The 15,992-nt window shown below is 50.3% G+C and overlaps 1 protein-coding gene across 3 annotated transcripts in view; it reads right to left on the bottom strand.

Annotated features, from left to right (window-relative positions):
• MGLL (monoglyceride lipase) overlaps positions 1-15,992 on the bottom strand; it is a 135,999-nt gene that overhangs the window by 21,030 nt on the left and 98,977 nt on the right. For 2 of the 3 annotated variants that reach the window (XM_017885030.1, XM_017885031.1), the window contains exons 4-6: positions 12,139-12,275; positions 10,760-10,870; positions 295-384 (exon numbers count right to left, since the gene is read on the bottom strand). In XM_017885030.1, coding sequence (XP_017740519.1) covers positions 295-384; positions 10,760-10,870; positions 12,139-12,275 — 338 coding nt within the window. The remainder of the gene's footprint in view (positions 1-294; positions 385-10,759; positions 10,871-12,138; positions 12,276-15,992) is intronic. The other variant, XM_017885032.1, reaches the window with a different exon arrangement.

Below are 15,992 nucleotides of genomic sequence, written 5' to 3'. Positions count from 1 at the left end.
AAATCACTTTGACTTGGGTTTCTGTCTCTTGCAACCAAAAGACTTGACTGGTACACACTCAACTTCCACTGTCGGCTCCTTTCATGTTTAGAACACAGCTCAGGCATCATAGCCAACCCACCCTTTTCACCCAAACCTGAAGCCAACCATGTCTCATGCACCACTGTGTGCTCGTCACTTTGCACGGGGCCTCGGTGAAAGGGCAGTAGAGAATGCCAAGGCTGGAGCCAAAACTCTGATTCCCTATGGGGGCAGCCACCCAAGCTACCCCTGGGGTTTTGGAAAGCCTCTCACCTCTGTCTTATTCCGAGAGAGCACGCTGGAGTCGATGGGCCCGAGGGACAAGTTTGGCAGCACAAGGTTGAGCACTTTCGCAGCAAGGACCTAGCCGGGGAGGGAAAACAAGAGCTGTGAGTACAAGTGGCATCCACGCCCGGCTCTTCCACACTGACAGTTTACAGTACATTAAGGAGAGTGACGCCCAAACTGAACATCAGCCAGGTTCATCTCCCAAGCCTGCATCCTCAAGCCTGCATGCCCAAGGACTCTCCCTTCTGACTCAGCCTCTGTTCAGCCTGGCTCTGCTCCACCTGGGGGAGCTGGCCAGGCAGCCACCATGCCCAAGGCGGGAAGTCGTGTCTGAATTTTGCCCACTCTATACCTCCCCATGATCGCTCATGGGTTGTAATTTTGCATCACTGGCAACAGCTGTCCGGGCTGAGAGCTCTGGCACCCAGGCCATTTCTCTGGGGTACTGAAAATACACGGCAGGCGCAGAATCACCCAGATCAGCTGAGCACGAAGCAGGACAGCACGTAAGGGCCCACAGGAACCACACAGAGGATCTGTGCATCCATTTCTCTTGTGGAGAAGTAGAAATAGCATCATCCCGATGAGGAGGCTGTGTGGCAGAGGGAAGGAGAGCTGGGTTTGATTCCTAACTCTGCTGCCTTGTGAACATGGGCTGGGATCTCCACATTGCTGAGCCTCCGTTTCCTCAGCTGCCAGTGGGACCTTGACCCTCCCCCAGAGGACCATGGGGAAGGTGAATAACACCCTGTATGCAGAAGCCCACGGAACACAGCAGGAGCTTAATACATGCTCATTGAACTTGAGCCTGATTCAGGCCCAAACCTTCCCAACCCCCTCCCCCTTTTCTCCTTCTGGATCTCTTGTTTTCCCGGGAAAACAGAGTACCCAGATCTCACACTTCTGCCTTCAGAGAGGGACTGTTTTCACTTCTGCAATGTGCACAGACATTTGGGGATGAAAGATGCTATTTCAAAAGTGAGCCGTGAAATGCTGAAATTAGAATCGGATGGAAGGTGGCAAGCAGTGAATTCTCAGTGCACATCAAGGGCACAGGGCCCATAGCTCAGTACCCTTGGCAGAGGGCAAGGGCACTCATGGGCACTGAGGAAGCACCTTCTGGTGCATTGGGCACAGTTTCCCGATTTTTTTTTTTTTTTGAAACATAGTCTTGCTCTGTTGCCCAGGCTGGAGTGCAGTGGCACAATCTCGGCTCACTGCAACCTTCACCTCCTGGGTTCAAGTGATTCTCCTGCTTCAGCCTCCTGAGTAGCTAGGATTAAAGGCACGCGCCATCACTCCTAGCTAATTTTTCTATTTTTAGTAGAGACAGGGTTTCACCATGTTGGTCAGGCTGGTTTCAAACTCCCGACCTTGTGATCTGCCCGCCTCGGCCTCCCAAAACGCTAGGATTACAGGAGTGAGCCACGGTGCCTGGCCAGTCTCCCGATCTTTACAAAAACCCTGGGAGGTGAGGCTTCATCTCCACTGAACAGGTAAGAAAATGGAGGCTTAGTACCACGAGGTCCATGGGAGGGGCTCTGGGCTGGGGGGCCACTTTATGTTCTTATGCCACATGGCCTGGATTACTCTCTCTGTCTGCCGCTGTCTGTGTCTCTCTCCACAAATGTGACCCAGAGCTCTAACCTTCCCATAGGTCTCAACACCAGCGGCCGCCGATGTTCTTTTGGGGGACAAGATTGCTGTGCTTACCCACCCTCCCTGTAGGCCAGGGCTAGACCTTCCTGTGTCCTTGGCCTGCACAAGTGCGGCGTGACTGCCCACCACGATTGTTTCTCAACCATCCAGTATCAGACAGACAGCAAAAAACGGGCTTTTCTCCTAAAGGGCTTTGCTCCACGTGCATGAACCTATTCAGAGTTCCATGTGGTCAACTCTCCTTTTCTCAAATGGTAGAAATCAGTAATTTCTTCTTAGTGCAAAGGTGGCAGCCCCCTGCCTCTGAGGAGGAAGCTCACTGCCCTCCAGCCTTGGCATCCAGGCAAGCAGATCTCATTCTGCAGCTGCTACTGTGCCAGGTGCTTTGCTGAGCCCTGGGGTCTGACTTTGACCATCTAGTGTAGAAGCATGTGGCAGCCTAACTTCGAGCACTGTGCAGGGGCATGGTGTGTCTGCATAATCAGAAGCCTTGCAGCATGGCAGTGATGGGTCGGGAAGATTCAAGAGTCCAGCTGGTGTCATGGGCCAGAACAAGCCTGGGAAAGGAAAACTTGGAATTCTGGGAACTCTGCACAAGCATTGGGGTATTTTTAAACACGGATCAAATGTCTGTGAACTCCAAGAATTGGGAGCTCATCTGCATTGGGATCTGTGCTTTCAAAGGTTAAAACAATCTAAAAATGAGAAAATGGAGTGGATCAGTGCATAAAGGCAGTGGGCTGTGGCTCTGTGGCCTTCACTAGACTCTGGCTGTGTAAGGACGAGTGTTCCAGGGCCTTAGCTCTCTCCTCCAGCAGTAGTGATCAAGGGCCACACTGTGAGGGAAGAATTCTATGTTCCACAGTTATGAAGAACTCATTCTAGATATTCTGCTGTTCTCAGTACCCCATCACTTCTCCCTGACGCTGACAGTGTGTGTGTCCATGAAACACCACAAACACCTCCTCCCAGTGCTGCCCTGAGAGATTCTGATTGTACTGGCTGAAGTGGGGCCCTGGCATCAGTGCCTTTTTAAAGTTCCTTGGTGATCCTGTGTGCAGCCAGGGCAGACATGGGGCTGCCAGCTATGGGGGGATCTCCGCCACGCTCAGGAACTGCAGTAAGGCTCTGTGTGACAGAATGGGTGTGCAAATGCCAGGTTTGCAGGCGCTGCTCCCAGGTCAGCCCACCTGCCTGCTGGGGCCCACACAGCCTTCTCAGGGACATGGCTGTTTTATGTAAGCCAGCTTCCTACCCATTCCCTGACCAGATGGCTCAGAGCCAAGAAAAGGCCCAGGGACCCAGCACCTCAGCAGTGCCTGCCACAGAGATGAAAGCAAGAGACCACCCAGCATCCACGCCATTTCGTCCAAGCCCACCACCAGATTTCTCATTGTGCCACCATTTGTGTTTTGAGGACCCATCACCTGATTCTGTGGGGACCTGGGCCCGGAGGTGCCGGTCCATCTTCAGGATTGGTCATTTGTGAAGACAGACTTACCTTCATCCTTGAACATATGTTTCTGCTGCTGGCACCTCTTAACCCAAAAGTTTTATACCAAAAAGCAACAAGGCCTCTACTTCCAGGCTCTGGAGAAGATGCTGACAGCTTAGGATCAGCACCTCAAGGATCAGCACAGCTCGAGCCATCCTTGAAGTGGTTTCACAGGGGATGGGGAAGGGGCAACAGAGAGCCAGAGAGAGCCTGCCTCCAGGAGAGAATTACAGCAAGCCCTATTCTGTCCTCTCACCCAGCAAGCCTGATTTTCTTCCTCCATGAACAGAGGAACTTTTGCAGTTAAAGAAAGCTTTTAAGAAAAGAGCTTCATAGGAAAAAAAAAAAAAAAAAAAAAAGAGGAGAGCCTCTTCCTGAGAAGTATTTGCTTTAGAAAATGAACAATGCAAGGGGCTGCTCCCTGGAGGGAAGGAAGTGATTCCTGGCAGTGGAATGCCTCACCATCCCCTTCCAGGTACAAAAAGCCAAGGCCTGGGAGGCCTCCCCCTCCTATAGCTGTGAATGATCTATTGCTGAAAGCGCAAACAGGAGATGTGGGGAGAGCACATCCTGCTCAGGAGTGGAGGCAGAAGGTGACTTCCGCTGCATGCATCCAGCTGAGCGCTGGCTGCCCAAGGACTGATGGGGCAAGCAGCCACCTTGCTCCCCTAAAGGAGCTGCTGCCAGCAGGTTCAGGATGAGGGAATGTGCCTAAAAGGACAAGCTTGTAACAGTAAAACTCCCGTGGCTGATGGTGTAGATGAGGCACTGGTGTCCTAGTGATAATAACTGGTTGTTCTATCACGAATGTAGACGGAGGAACACGCCCTCCAGGAACGCCTGGTGCAGATTCTGCAGACTTTTCCCAGTGAATGCACACACAGGCATGTCCTGGCGCTAAATCCCTAGAAATGCCACCCCAAGAACAGAAAGGTCTCAGTGCATAGATGGTTGCTGAAGCCCTGGCTGCAAATTACACCAGAGAGAGTGTACAAAGAGGCAGGAGGGGACCCGGGTGGATACACCATTCACAGGAAACGTACAGAAAGAGAAACCCATGAAGGAGACTACTAGAGTCCTGGGATTCCCTTAAAATGATCTGTAATTCCCTGTCTTCCCAGGAAGATGGAACCGTCTGTACTGTTCTGTTCCTTCAATCCAGTTGGCGTATGGTAGCGGGCACAGCACACCCGTCCCAACATCCCAGGGCCTCCCTGCTCAGTGTGGTCCTCACACCAGCAGCACCAGTGGCTCCAGGGTCACCTGGCTTCTGGGTCAGGGTCTGTAGCTTTGCAGGGCTCCTGGGCATTCGTGTGCGTGGTGAAGTTTCAGGGGCTGGCAGTGTGTGTGTCCATGAAACACCACAAACACCTCCTCCCAGTGCCGCCCTGAGAGACTCTGATTGTATTGGCCGAAGTGGGGACCTGGCATCAGTGCCTTTTTAAAGTTCCCTAGTGATCCTGTGTGCAGCCAGGGCAGAAGTGCTTCTGACAGGCACTGGCTAGGATGGGGGTGCACACGTCCATGCAGGGCAAGCTGCCCTTTCAAAGGAGCCACCATAAGAGATGTTTGCATGCCCTGATCTTCAGCTCTTTTTCTAAAATTGCATAGTAAGTTCCAAGCCACATTTCCAACAAGACTCAATTGTGTAGAGGCAAAACTTTTAATGATAACTTCATGGCTTAAAAAAAAATTAGGTGTTTAGCCTCTTCCCCACAAAAGCCCCAAGAAAGAGGAGAGCTGCTATGCAGGGGCAGGATGCTTTGAGCAACTGCAAAAGAGATCCCCTTTCCCTGCTGCTCTTTTAATATTTGTTGATTTCATGAGCCTAATCTCTCTTGAAGGAAAGGGTAGGATGGGAGTAGAAAGAGCTACGCAGAGGAAGTGGATTGATTATGCATGAAGGAAGGCAGAACGGTTGAGCGGGGAACATTGAGGTCACATGACGAGGAAGCAGCGGGGAAGGAAGGAGTCATGGCAGGTCCCACACCTGGATGGATCACATTGCCAAGGTTGATCAGATGACTGCTGCTCCCGCTCTCCCACCACCTCCACCCTGAGCTGTGAGCACACCAGGGAAGCCTCAGAGGGGAGTTGCTCACCCAAAAAGGACTTGGAATCCAAAACTGTAACGTTCTTGATGCCTTTTCCATCGAGTGTTTCAAAATCCCCGAATAATCCTACAGGAGCGTTGAGAGAGCCTTGGATCCAGCTCAGGAGAGAGGAGCCCCTGCATGGCTCCCCCACTGAGGTGAGACCCCCTGTACCTGCCCCATGACCCTGGCAGAGCCAGGTTTGTGCAACCACACAGCTCCCAATTATGCCAGCTCAACTCAGACCCCAGGGGTCATCACCTGAGGATAATCTGGGACCAAAACCCATGACAAATGGCTACACAGTCACTGGACCCCAACCCCGGAAGAGACAGGTGATGAAATGGCGAAACCAGACTCGGAGACACGAGGCAGGCACATTTGGATTTGAACTTTGATCCTGAATCCTTGAGAAAGTCTATGATCTCAGTTTCTTCATCTATAAGACAGGGATAATTAAACCAACTCTGAAGGGACGCTGGGAGAGCCGCATGAGACCCAACTGCTCTGGAGCAGGTCCCTAACTCTCTTCCTGGCTTCTGGCCCTAAGGAGAGGCCCAATAAATAGGTGTTGGTTGACTGAAGGAGTGAGCAAATGTCATTCAAAGTAGAGACTTCAGGAAAAGCATGTGACATGCAGCTTTGCAACAAATGACGCAGTCGCCCACAAACAGGGCAACTCTCCCACAGCTGAAGTCAACATCTTGATGAACAAGAGGCTTGAGGGGCGTTCCTGCTACACCATCGTGCCTGTCACTTTAAATACTAGAGACAGGCACAAATGCCTTTATTGATCCAGAAGGTTTTAATGGCTCCCTGTGATCATTTCTAAGTGAATTTCACTTCTGCCAGTGAAAGCCTTGCCATGAGGAAGGCAATTACAGATGCTGTTTCCTAAGTGGTTCCCGCAGGCTGACCTGTGCGCAGGAGGCTGGGACCCTCCTGCCTTCCGCAGGGCGGCACTATGACAAAGGTCATGGGACGGCCATGTGGGGGACACAGCAGGGACCCTCGGGGTTGCATCAGATTTTCTTGAGAGCGAGAGGACACCTTAAGGCAGTCCTAAAATAGAAAGTGCTGTGATCCTTTGCCAGTGACCTCGCTGGGAAGGCCAGAATACTTGTTTTCTGATAGATCAGGGGCTCACCAAAGATATGTGGCAGGAGGCTTGCTAGGAAGACAGCTGGTTCCTGGAAGCACGTGTGTCTAGAAAGCCCAACACCTAGCTATTAGCTATTAGAGAGCAGGTGCCCACAGGACAGAGGTGAACTAACCCCCATGGCGGCTCATTGCTGCTGCCCAAAGGGCCAGTGCATAGCTAAGTTCCGGGATCCTGGGTCCAAATTCACCTGAAGCTTGAAAGAGTGGCCATGTTCAACTCGTTTCCCCTCCATCCCTGCAACCTCCCACTGCCCCAAGGGCCTTCTGGATTCTATGGCTAAAAACAGATGAGTGACATTCAGATGGGAGCGGGCTCTGTCAAGGGAAGCTGATCTCAGGTGTGTTTTGGGGTGAAAGGGAGTATCCTGGCATGCTTGCTGGCCTGAGCTCGTGCTCAAGCTGACCTTGAGCAAGGCATTTGGCCTCGTTTCCTTGTCTGTAAATTGGGAATAATTTCCCCTCCTTCCAGGGCAGTGCTGGAGAGGAACAGAGACAATGCATGTCAGGTACTGAGTACTGGGCTCTCAGCGGCAATTCCCTTCTCCCTACTGGGCGAAGTGCCCTTCTTGGCAGGGAGTGGAAGTATCTTGAAGCACTGGCTAACTCCTGCAACCCTGCCCCAGGAACCCAAGGGCAACCTTAGCAAACAGGGAGAGGTCATTTAGAATGATTACTCTCCGGTAGGCTGAGACCCCCATCCCTCAAGCTTAGCCCAGGGGGATTTTTCTTTCCCAAGAGGCTCCCAGAGAAAGGAGGGGCCCTGCAGCCTGTAGTTGCTCCTGAGTGCTGTCCCAGACAAGTGAGGGTGGGAAATCCCGAGGAGCGCCTGGAGCTTGACACTCTTCCAGCTGGGGGGCCACAGTTCCACCTCTGTAGCCAGGCATGAACCGCGAGCCACGGTGAAAACCCCATGGAGCGACCTCACAAACAGCCAGATTTGTTCTGATGCATGGAGTTTTCGTTTCTGAATTTCTGCCTCTGCCACTTTCTCTGCGAAACCACTTTCTCAGCAGAGACAATGTTTGGGGCCCCCCATCCGTCCTCATTGTCTCATCTCCAGGCTAAATATATCCCAGCTTGTTGAAAACCAGCATCCACATAAGAACCAGATGGTGGCGAGATTTAGGAGGGTGGGGGCGATCTGGCGTTCTCACATTGCAGGGGGTGGGGGCTGGCTGTCTTCCACAGGCCAGGCTGTACTCATAGACTGGGCGTCTCATGCTGCCCCTTACTAACTGGGGGAGTTGCTCTAGAAGGTGCTTGGTGCCAGGAAACTGTTGAACGGCCTGATGGATTGAGCACTGTCTGAGGAGTCAGGAGGCTGGGTCTTGACTCTGCTCTGCTGCTACTCACAGCCACACTCAGGGAAGCCCCTCACCCCCACCACCAAACAGATTTCCCATCCAGAACGCAGGAGGGAGGAGGTGGGCTCTAGGGATTGTTCCATCATTGAGGCTCATAAGAGCGAACAACTGGAAATGACCCCAGGGCACCCTCCCTAAACCAGGACCTATCCCTGCAGTGGGAGCCGTGGTAGGTCCTGATGGGGAAGGAGCACCAAAAGGTTGCTAAGCAAAACCACAAAATAAAACCCAAAACCCACAAAAACAAACACAGCACCCAAAAGAACAAAAGCAAACACAGAGTACCCCCGACATGCATGGAGCAAGCTCCCATTTGTGTGAAGAAGAACAAATGGAGTGAGCGTTGATGGGAGATGCAGAGACTCTCGCTGGTACCATGGGCTGCTGCCCATGCCAACGGGGAGAGAGACTCTCCCTGCATCCTCTTTCATATCTTTTGAATTTTGAACCATAGAAATGTCTTATTCTTAAAACTTTTAAATTACATTAAAAAATAGATCCTGTGAGACTTTCAGGAAGGTTGTCAGACAAGACTAGAAAATGTGCCAAGAGTGATGAAGCCTTCCAGGGGCAGGGTGGACGAATGCATCATGGACTTTGTCAGCCAAAATTGCTAGAGATGCAGGAGCAGCAACAGATTTCAGGGAGTGGAGGCTGGGCCCTCAAGTCTGGGGCAAAGGGAAACCTAATTTGTCTTGGTTAATAAGAGGAGACCTGTGTTCCCCCAGGGGCACCTGGCTCCTGATGTCACAAGGTGATCCATTTGCACAAGGCTTTGAGAGGTCACAGTGGTGGCCTTGCCCAGAAGTGCCCCCTCCCCTGGTCAGTATGGAGCCCAGGGGGCTCTAGGAGGAAACCTTGTTCGTTCCACCTCCAGGACCACCTGCCAGGGTACCCCTGGTGCACTTTATCTGAAAAGTCCTGCAGTCCCTGGCTTTTCTGTAAGGGGAAAACACCGATTGCAGAAACATCCATTTTCTCCCCTGGGGAAATATCCTAGATGGGCAGTAGGCAGCCCTGGATTCAAACCCATCACAAGGGCTGCGCAGTCCTGACCAGCCATTCATCCTTCCTAAGCCCAGGTTTTCCCATCTGGAAAGTGCTGCTATAACCTGCTCCTGGGCTGGAGGGGAGTTAAGTGAGACAATGCCTGGGAGAGGAGCACAGTGCATGCCTGGCATTGGCTGAATTTTGCAGACCTGCATACAGCAAATCTCATGGAACGCAGCAGGAACGCCCCTGATGCTGAGTCTGGGCCTGCTTATTCTACTTAAATAATTAGAACCATAGTCACGGGAGATGTTGAGTAGGTCATGCCTCCCCCCGCACGTTTCAATGATGAGGTAGTGCACATCCAGGCATTGTGATGCTAAGGGACCTCGATCACTCTGTGACAGACCCCTGGTACTGTCCCATTCTGCACTTAAATTCACTCATGATAGTCGATTTCAGTAAGTCCGTGATTTCCTTAAACTGGAGTAAAATTCAAATGAGATATCATCCATCTCTCTTGCAAACTAAATAAATCATCGTTCTCTGGCTAAACTATCAGATAGTCCCTGATTTCTCTTTTGCCAAGCCCAGCCCCATTTCACATGGCTGAGATTTTCTGCATTTAACTGAAAGACTGTCTCTAGAGCCAGGAGCAAGTCTGTGGTCATGGGCTGAAGGAAACCCTTTCAGGATGTTGTTAGAAGGTTTCGTTCCCTGTGCTGTGTTGAGGAGAGTGGGGTAGGGGAATAAGAGCTAATGTCATTATTTAAATGATCCCATAGTCCATAGGGTAAGCCTGTGGGTGACGGCTGCCCAGCGCACCTGGCCCCATGACCTACCGCCTCCCCTCTTTATCTTTTGAGAGTCTCTGGAACTGGCTCAGGAGGCAGCAGCCCCTGCCCAGCACTGGGGGTGAGACTGAGGATTCCCTGTGGATACGCGGATTCTCCACCCTCACTGGAGCTATGCATCTACCTTAAGTCTGATGATCCCAAGGCCGGGTCTAAACCAATACCTTGTCAACAAGCCAGAGTCACAAGCAAGCAGCCCTGCCGAGGCCACTGGTTTCATCTCCTTTCTCAGGGAGAGAAGGTGCCTGCTCCACCTCTAGGTATCATTTGTTGGTTCATTTGCCTTGGCAAAAGCAGCCCAGAGTCCCAGCACCTAACGGGGTATGTCATTCCTGTGGGTCATTCCAACCAGAAAAACAACATGACGGATCCCTAACAGTCAGAGGCCGAAAGTGCCTGGGGCGGAGGAGTGCAGCAGTGAATGCGACTCCGTACTGCAGTTAGGAGTACCTGCAGTTCCTCTCACTGCTCACTTTCTGCTGAAGTTGGCAAATAGTCAATGAAAAACAGCCCAGGCCTTGAGTGTGACTTGTTAACAAACGTGACTTTGCTGGACTAATAACAAGTCTAACCTCTTCTCCTTTTAAAGTTCATCAATAAAACATGCACCAACAGGAAGGCATTATCCTTTTGTCTTGGGGGAAAATGGCACCTGCCTTTAGAAACTACAGAACTCCGGTGGCAACAGTGTGGGATATTTGTCCAAACCCTTACACAATAGTGTCTGAGGTCCAAGGATGGCCTTTGGCCCTTTTGCACAGACTCAGGCTACAAATGGAAGCCCCATGTCCCAGGAAACCTGCAGGAATTGTACAGACTGGAAAGTCCTTTTACCTTGAAAGTTGTTGCAGATTCAGGATTGGCAAGAACCAGAGGTGAAATGAGTACCATGCCGGCGAAGTGACCCGGCCTCTCTGCGGCCGTGAGGATGGCGATGGCACCTCCCTGTAATGCAGAACGGGCAGAGCTGCTGTGTTCGGCTTGCACCAGCGCACATGACTCTAATAAACATGACCAATGCCGTAATTCTAATAAACATGACCAACGCAGTCCTCTTAAGCTGCAGTCCTGGCCAAGAGCCCTGAGGAGGACTACCTTGGAAGAGGCACCATCAAATGTTGGATAAACTAGATCTGCAATTATTTTATTACACACGTTTTTTGCTCTGGGTTTTCCAAGAGCAAACATTTCAGAGAGTTATAAATAAGGTTCCTGCCTGTGGGCCGCAAGTTAAACAATAACACATTCCCACTTCATTTCGAGCCCAAAGCTGGCGGAACCCCAATTCATCCATCCCAACAGGCTTAATAGGAGGGTTTTTTTTTTTTTTTGGTGGGGGGTAATGTGATCATAATAATAGATTGCTATACTATACTTTTTCCTGGTTTAGTAAAGATCCTAGAAATTTAAATTCCAAGAAAAATGGGAGTGAATGTGGATGGTGCTGGAGAGAGGCCTCACCTGTTTGCTAAAGCACAAAGGTGCTTAAAAGCAAGGGTTGCAACTGCAAATGCTCACAGGGGCCGGGCAGGTAAGAGAAACTTAAGGACAGAGCCAGGCAGTGACCAAGGGGCGAGAGGCAACGCCTACCCTGGTGAAATGTCCCCAGGGATATAAATTCAAGCAGTTCGATACCTCTTGGTCAGCCAACCAGCCTACTTTTTCTGTAGGTAGATTTGACCTGGAGGCTGCCAGTTTAAGGACCCTGATTTAAGATTACATTTGCTCCATTACATTTTAAGACGATATTTGCTCGATTTACATATTTAAAAGGTGGAAGGAGTTGGAATAAGCTTTAAGGAATTTTTTCCAAGGGGACCCTTTGTCCCTAGTTATCATTCAATTCTGAAAAAAGCACACAAGGTTTGGGGACATTTTGTGTGCTTCTTATTGATGAAGGACCTATTCCCTCCTCCAAGAAGTGGCTCTTAGTAGCCTCACTATGAAATGGCACCAAGTGGTCCAAAGAGCGTTGAGAAAAAGATCAGTTTTCCAAAAGGCCACATACTCAAGCTGCTCAGTAAGGACCGGCTGGCAGCCTCCCTTGTTTCCAGCCGGAATCGCCCAGGAACTCCAAGTGCAGTGCACAAAGGGAGACATCATGCCAGCAGGCAGAGAGCGGGGGGAGAGGCGGGGAGTCAGGGCCACCCCCTTTCCCCTGCAAGGCTGGAAGTCAGGGTGGATCTGATGTGGGTCTTCTGTGGTCTGCTTACCATGGAGTGGCCCAGAAGGAAGACAGGAAGCCCAGGGTAGTCTTTCTGCATGGAATCCACATGCTGCAACACATCTCTGACAAAAACGTGGAAGTCAGACACTACCATCCTCTCCCCTTCGCTCTGTCCGTGGCCAACTGGAAAGGAATGGGAGATGAGAGAGAGCTGCAGTTACCAGGTTGACTCCTGCCCAAGCCCAGAGGTCTCCTCACTGCAGTCACCCGCCTCTCTCTCCTGAGCGCCTGAATGTGTCACCTCATTTAACCCTTTCCGGCCACTCTTGAATGTTGGAATTCTTCTCCCTACTTTTTATGGATTATGAAACTGAGGCACAGAGTGGTTGAGGAACGTGCTCAAGATCACACCACTAGGAAGCGACGAGCCAGGGTGTAAATACTACAAAGCCTCCCTTGGGGTTGGTTTCCAAGGAAGGGAAAAAGGATAGGTGCACACAGACAGCCTCAGCATGCCTAGTTTTCTGCAAAGTGGCCAGGAGTAAGACGAAGATGGCTCAGAATTTTCCTGCGTTTTCCCTGTTCCTTGCCCCTGGCAGCTGTGCCTGAATATTGGCCTTTCACCAGGTAGAGTGGTACACTTAGCCCCTCATCTTACAGCTTTATGTGAAGATAACATGACAAACATAAAATAATATGCAGTCATCGGGTGTGCTTGCCAGAAAGCTCTCGACGAAGCTGCAGTGAAACTAGGTCACACTCTCTCCCTCTTGGGTTTAATCTGTCACCTATTTGTGTTGTTCACCCCCTTGTTCTTTCCTCAGGGCCCTCCACTTTCTCCCTCTTTGAAGGACATCAGTCGCTATAGAAACAACTCACTGGCTGTGGCTTCACATTCAGGCCGAAAGCAGCTGTGATGGTTTGAAAATTGCAAAAAAGAAAGCGCTTCTGGAGAACTGGGACCACACAGCCAGAGGGGCTGCCCAGACCTTCCCTGCTGAGAGCCTGAAGCACTCATTAAGCCTCTGCCACCTCTGGGGAGGCTGCTGCACTAATAACGGCCACCACCTGGAACTGACAGGCTGCCCAGACCTCCAGCTTGGAGACCCTCCTGCTGTCAGGCCCCAAGCTCCCGTGTTTCCCACTGGCCCGTACCCCGCACCCACCTTCCCAGCCACCATCCCACGGTCTCTTTGACCATCCCACTGGGCCCGGGGGTCCCACTACCCTCTCAGCAGCATTCCCCTTTCCCTTGCCCTTCTGAGTATTTTTCTCTTTTAAAATTTATTTTACTTTTTACTGTGCTATCATATCCATAACATAAATTTTGCTGTTTGAACCATTTTTAAATGTACAGTTCAGTGGCATCGAGGACATTATTGTGCAACTCTGTACTTTTTCACCTTCCCATGCTGAGACTCCACACCTATTGATATGGGTTGACTTGTGTCCCCCAAATCCATATGTTGAAGCTCTAACCCCCAAGATCTTGGAATGGGACCTTATTTGAAGACAGGGTCTTAAAAAACGTGATTAACTTAAACGAGGTCCTTAGGGTGGGCCCTAATCCAAATGACTGGTGTCCTGTAAGGAGAGGGGATTACAACCCAGATAGAGGGAAGATTATGTGAGGATGCAGGGAGACGGTGGCCATCTACAACGCAAGGAGAGCGTGCAGGAGAAACCAACCCTGCTGATGCCCTGATCTTGGACTTCCAGCCTCTGGAACTGTGAGACAATAAATGTCTGTTGTCGAGGCCCCAGTCTGGGGTCCTTCGTTATGGAAGCCCTGGCAAATTCATACTAGCTATTAAACCCCAACTCCCATTTCCTTCTTACTCTCTCTTCCCCCAGACCCCTGGCACCCTCTATTACACTTTCTGCTTCTGCAAATTTAACTGCTCTAGGGACTTCATTTGAGTGGAATCAGGTCATATTTGTCCTTTTTGTATCTGGCTTATTTCACATAGCACGGTATCTTCAAGGTGCATCCATGTAGTCATGTATGTCAGAATTTCCTTCCTTTATAAAGCTGCATCATATTCCATTCTGTGGATGGACCATGTTGTGTTTATACATTTATCTGTTGATGGATATTTGGGCTGTTCCCATCTTTTGGTTATTGCAAATGATGCTGCTGAGAACATGGGTGTGCAAATCTCTCTTCAGGTCCCAGTTTTCAATTCTTTGGGGTATATACCCAGAAGTGGTGTTGCTAGGTCAGATGGTGACTCTGTGTTGAATTTTTGAGGCATGATCTCCCATATCCATGTGGAACATCTCTCTGCACACAGCCCCTGCTCCTCCGCAGGGGCTGCCGCTCTCACTCTAAAGCCCGAGGCCTGGCTGCACACAAACGCTGAGCCAAGGCAACACCAGGGCTGCCCAGTGATAGGCTCCCTCTTCCCACAGGCTTGGTCTCCAAACAAGTTCATCTGGGCATCTCTTCCGTATGTTTCTATGCTCCCAAAATTTGCAATGCTACCTCATAACCCTGGGGACATAGTATCACTCATCTTTTTTGAAAACAAGGGGACAGTCCAAAACTGCCCTCTATATTGGAAGCATCCCCCTTTCTGATTCCAACCACTCCCAGCCCAGCCTGCTCCCCATGTCAGCTACATCCCTGTCCTCCCTCCTTCATCCACAGCCCGCAAGCCGCCCTCTTCCCTCCCTCTTCCCCTCCCTCTTAAGGGGTGATTCACACTCATGGCCCTTTCCCCACTTACATTCTCTCTCCAGCCCTGGAGGCTCCATGCAACCCTCAGCTGAGTCCACCCCAGTGGGCCTTTACCCCATCCTCTTCCGAGCTCTTGGCTCACTCAGCACCACATGCTCCTGCTGACCTTGTCATGGGGTGTGCCTGGAAATGGACTTCCTTGGTTCTTCTCCTTCTCATCTGGCTGTGTTGTCTTTGTCTGTTTTCCTCCCTGGCTAATTTCTGTACTTATTCATTCATTCATTCATTTTTAATTTAAAAATTGCATCTCAAAAGACACTCGATTCACATGGTACAAAATCAAAGTGATATGAAAGGTGTACACTGACGGTCCCTTTCCCACCTCCTCCCATCCACCCAATTCCCCATCTTCCACTAAACTCTTCTCTTAGTGTCTCAGCCTCTTTATAAGCAAATACAAATACAAATCTTGATTTTTACCCCAGTCCTAAACACAAAGAAACACATAACAGATCCTGCTCTGTGTGGGGCTTTGTTCACTCGACACTATATCCTGATCTTCCAACGTTTGAAATAGGGCTCCTCCCCAGCTTCTTACTACAAAACTTTCAAATGAACAAAAACACCGAAAGAATATGCTGTTATCATTTTATTTGCTGTATATATACACATTTATAATATAAAAATGGCTGAATCTTGTAAAAGTAAGTTGCAGGCTGGGCAAGGTGGCTCATGTTTGTAGTCCCAGTGCTTTGGGAGGCCAGGGTGGAAAGATTGCTTGAGCCCAAGAGTTCGAGACCCACCTGGGCAATATAATGAGAGATCCTGTTGCTAAAAAAGAATTTAAAACATTAACTGGGCATTAGTGGCGTGGTGGTGCACACCTGTAATCCTATCTACTTGGGATCACTCGAGCCTGTGAGGTTGGGGCTGCAGTGAGCTATGTTCGCACCACTGCACTCCAGCCTGGACAAAAGGGAGACCCTATCTCAAAAAAAAAAAGAAAAAAAAGATAGTGAAAGAAAGAGAAGAAAGAAAGAAAAAGAAAGAAAGAGAGCGAGAGAAAGAAAAGGAAGGAAGGAAGGAAGGAAGGAAGGAAGGAAGGAAGGAAGGAAGGAAGGAAGGAAGGAACGGAGGGAGGAAGGAAGGAAAAGAAAGCAAGAAAGAAAGGAGGGAGGGAGGGAGGAAGGAAGGAAGGAAGGAAGGAAGGAAGGAAGGAA

Source organism: Rhinopithecus bieti, unplaced genomic scaffold (assembly GCF_001698545.2).
Source record: "Rhinopithecus bieti isolate Rb0 unplaced genomic scaffold, ASM169854v2 scaffold_13262, whole genome shotgun sequence".
Taxonomy (NCBI): Eukaryota; Metazoa; Chordata; class Mammalia; order Primates; family Cercopithecidae; genus Rhinopithecus; species Rhinopithecus bieti.
The sequence above is the reverse complement of the archived record's forward strand: the minus strand, read 5'-3'. Positions and strand labels throughout refer to the sequence as shown.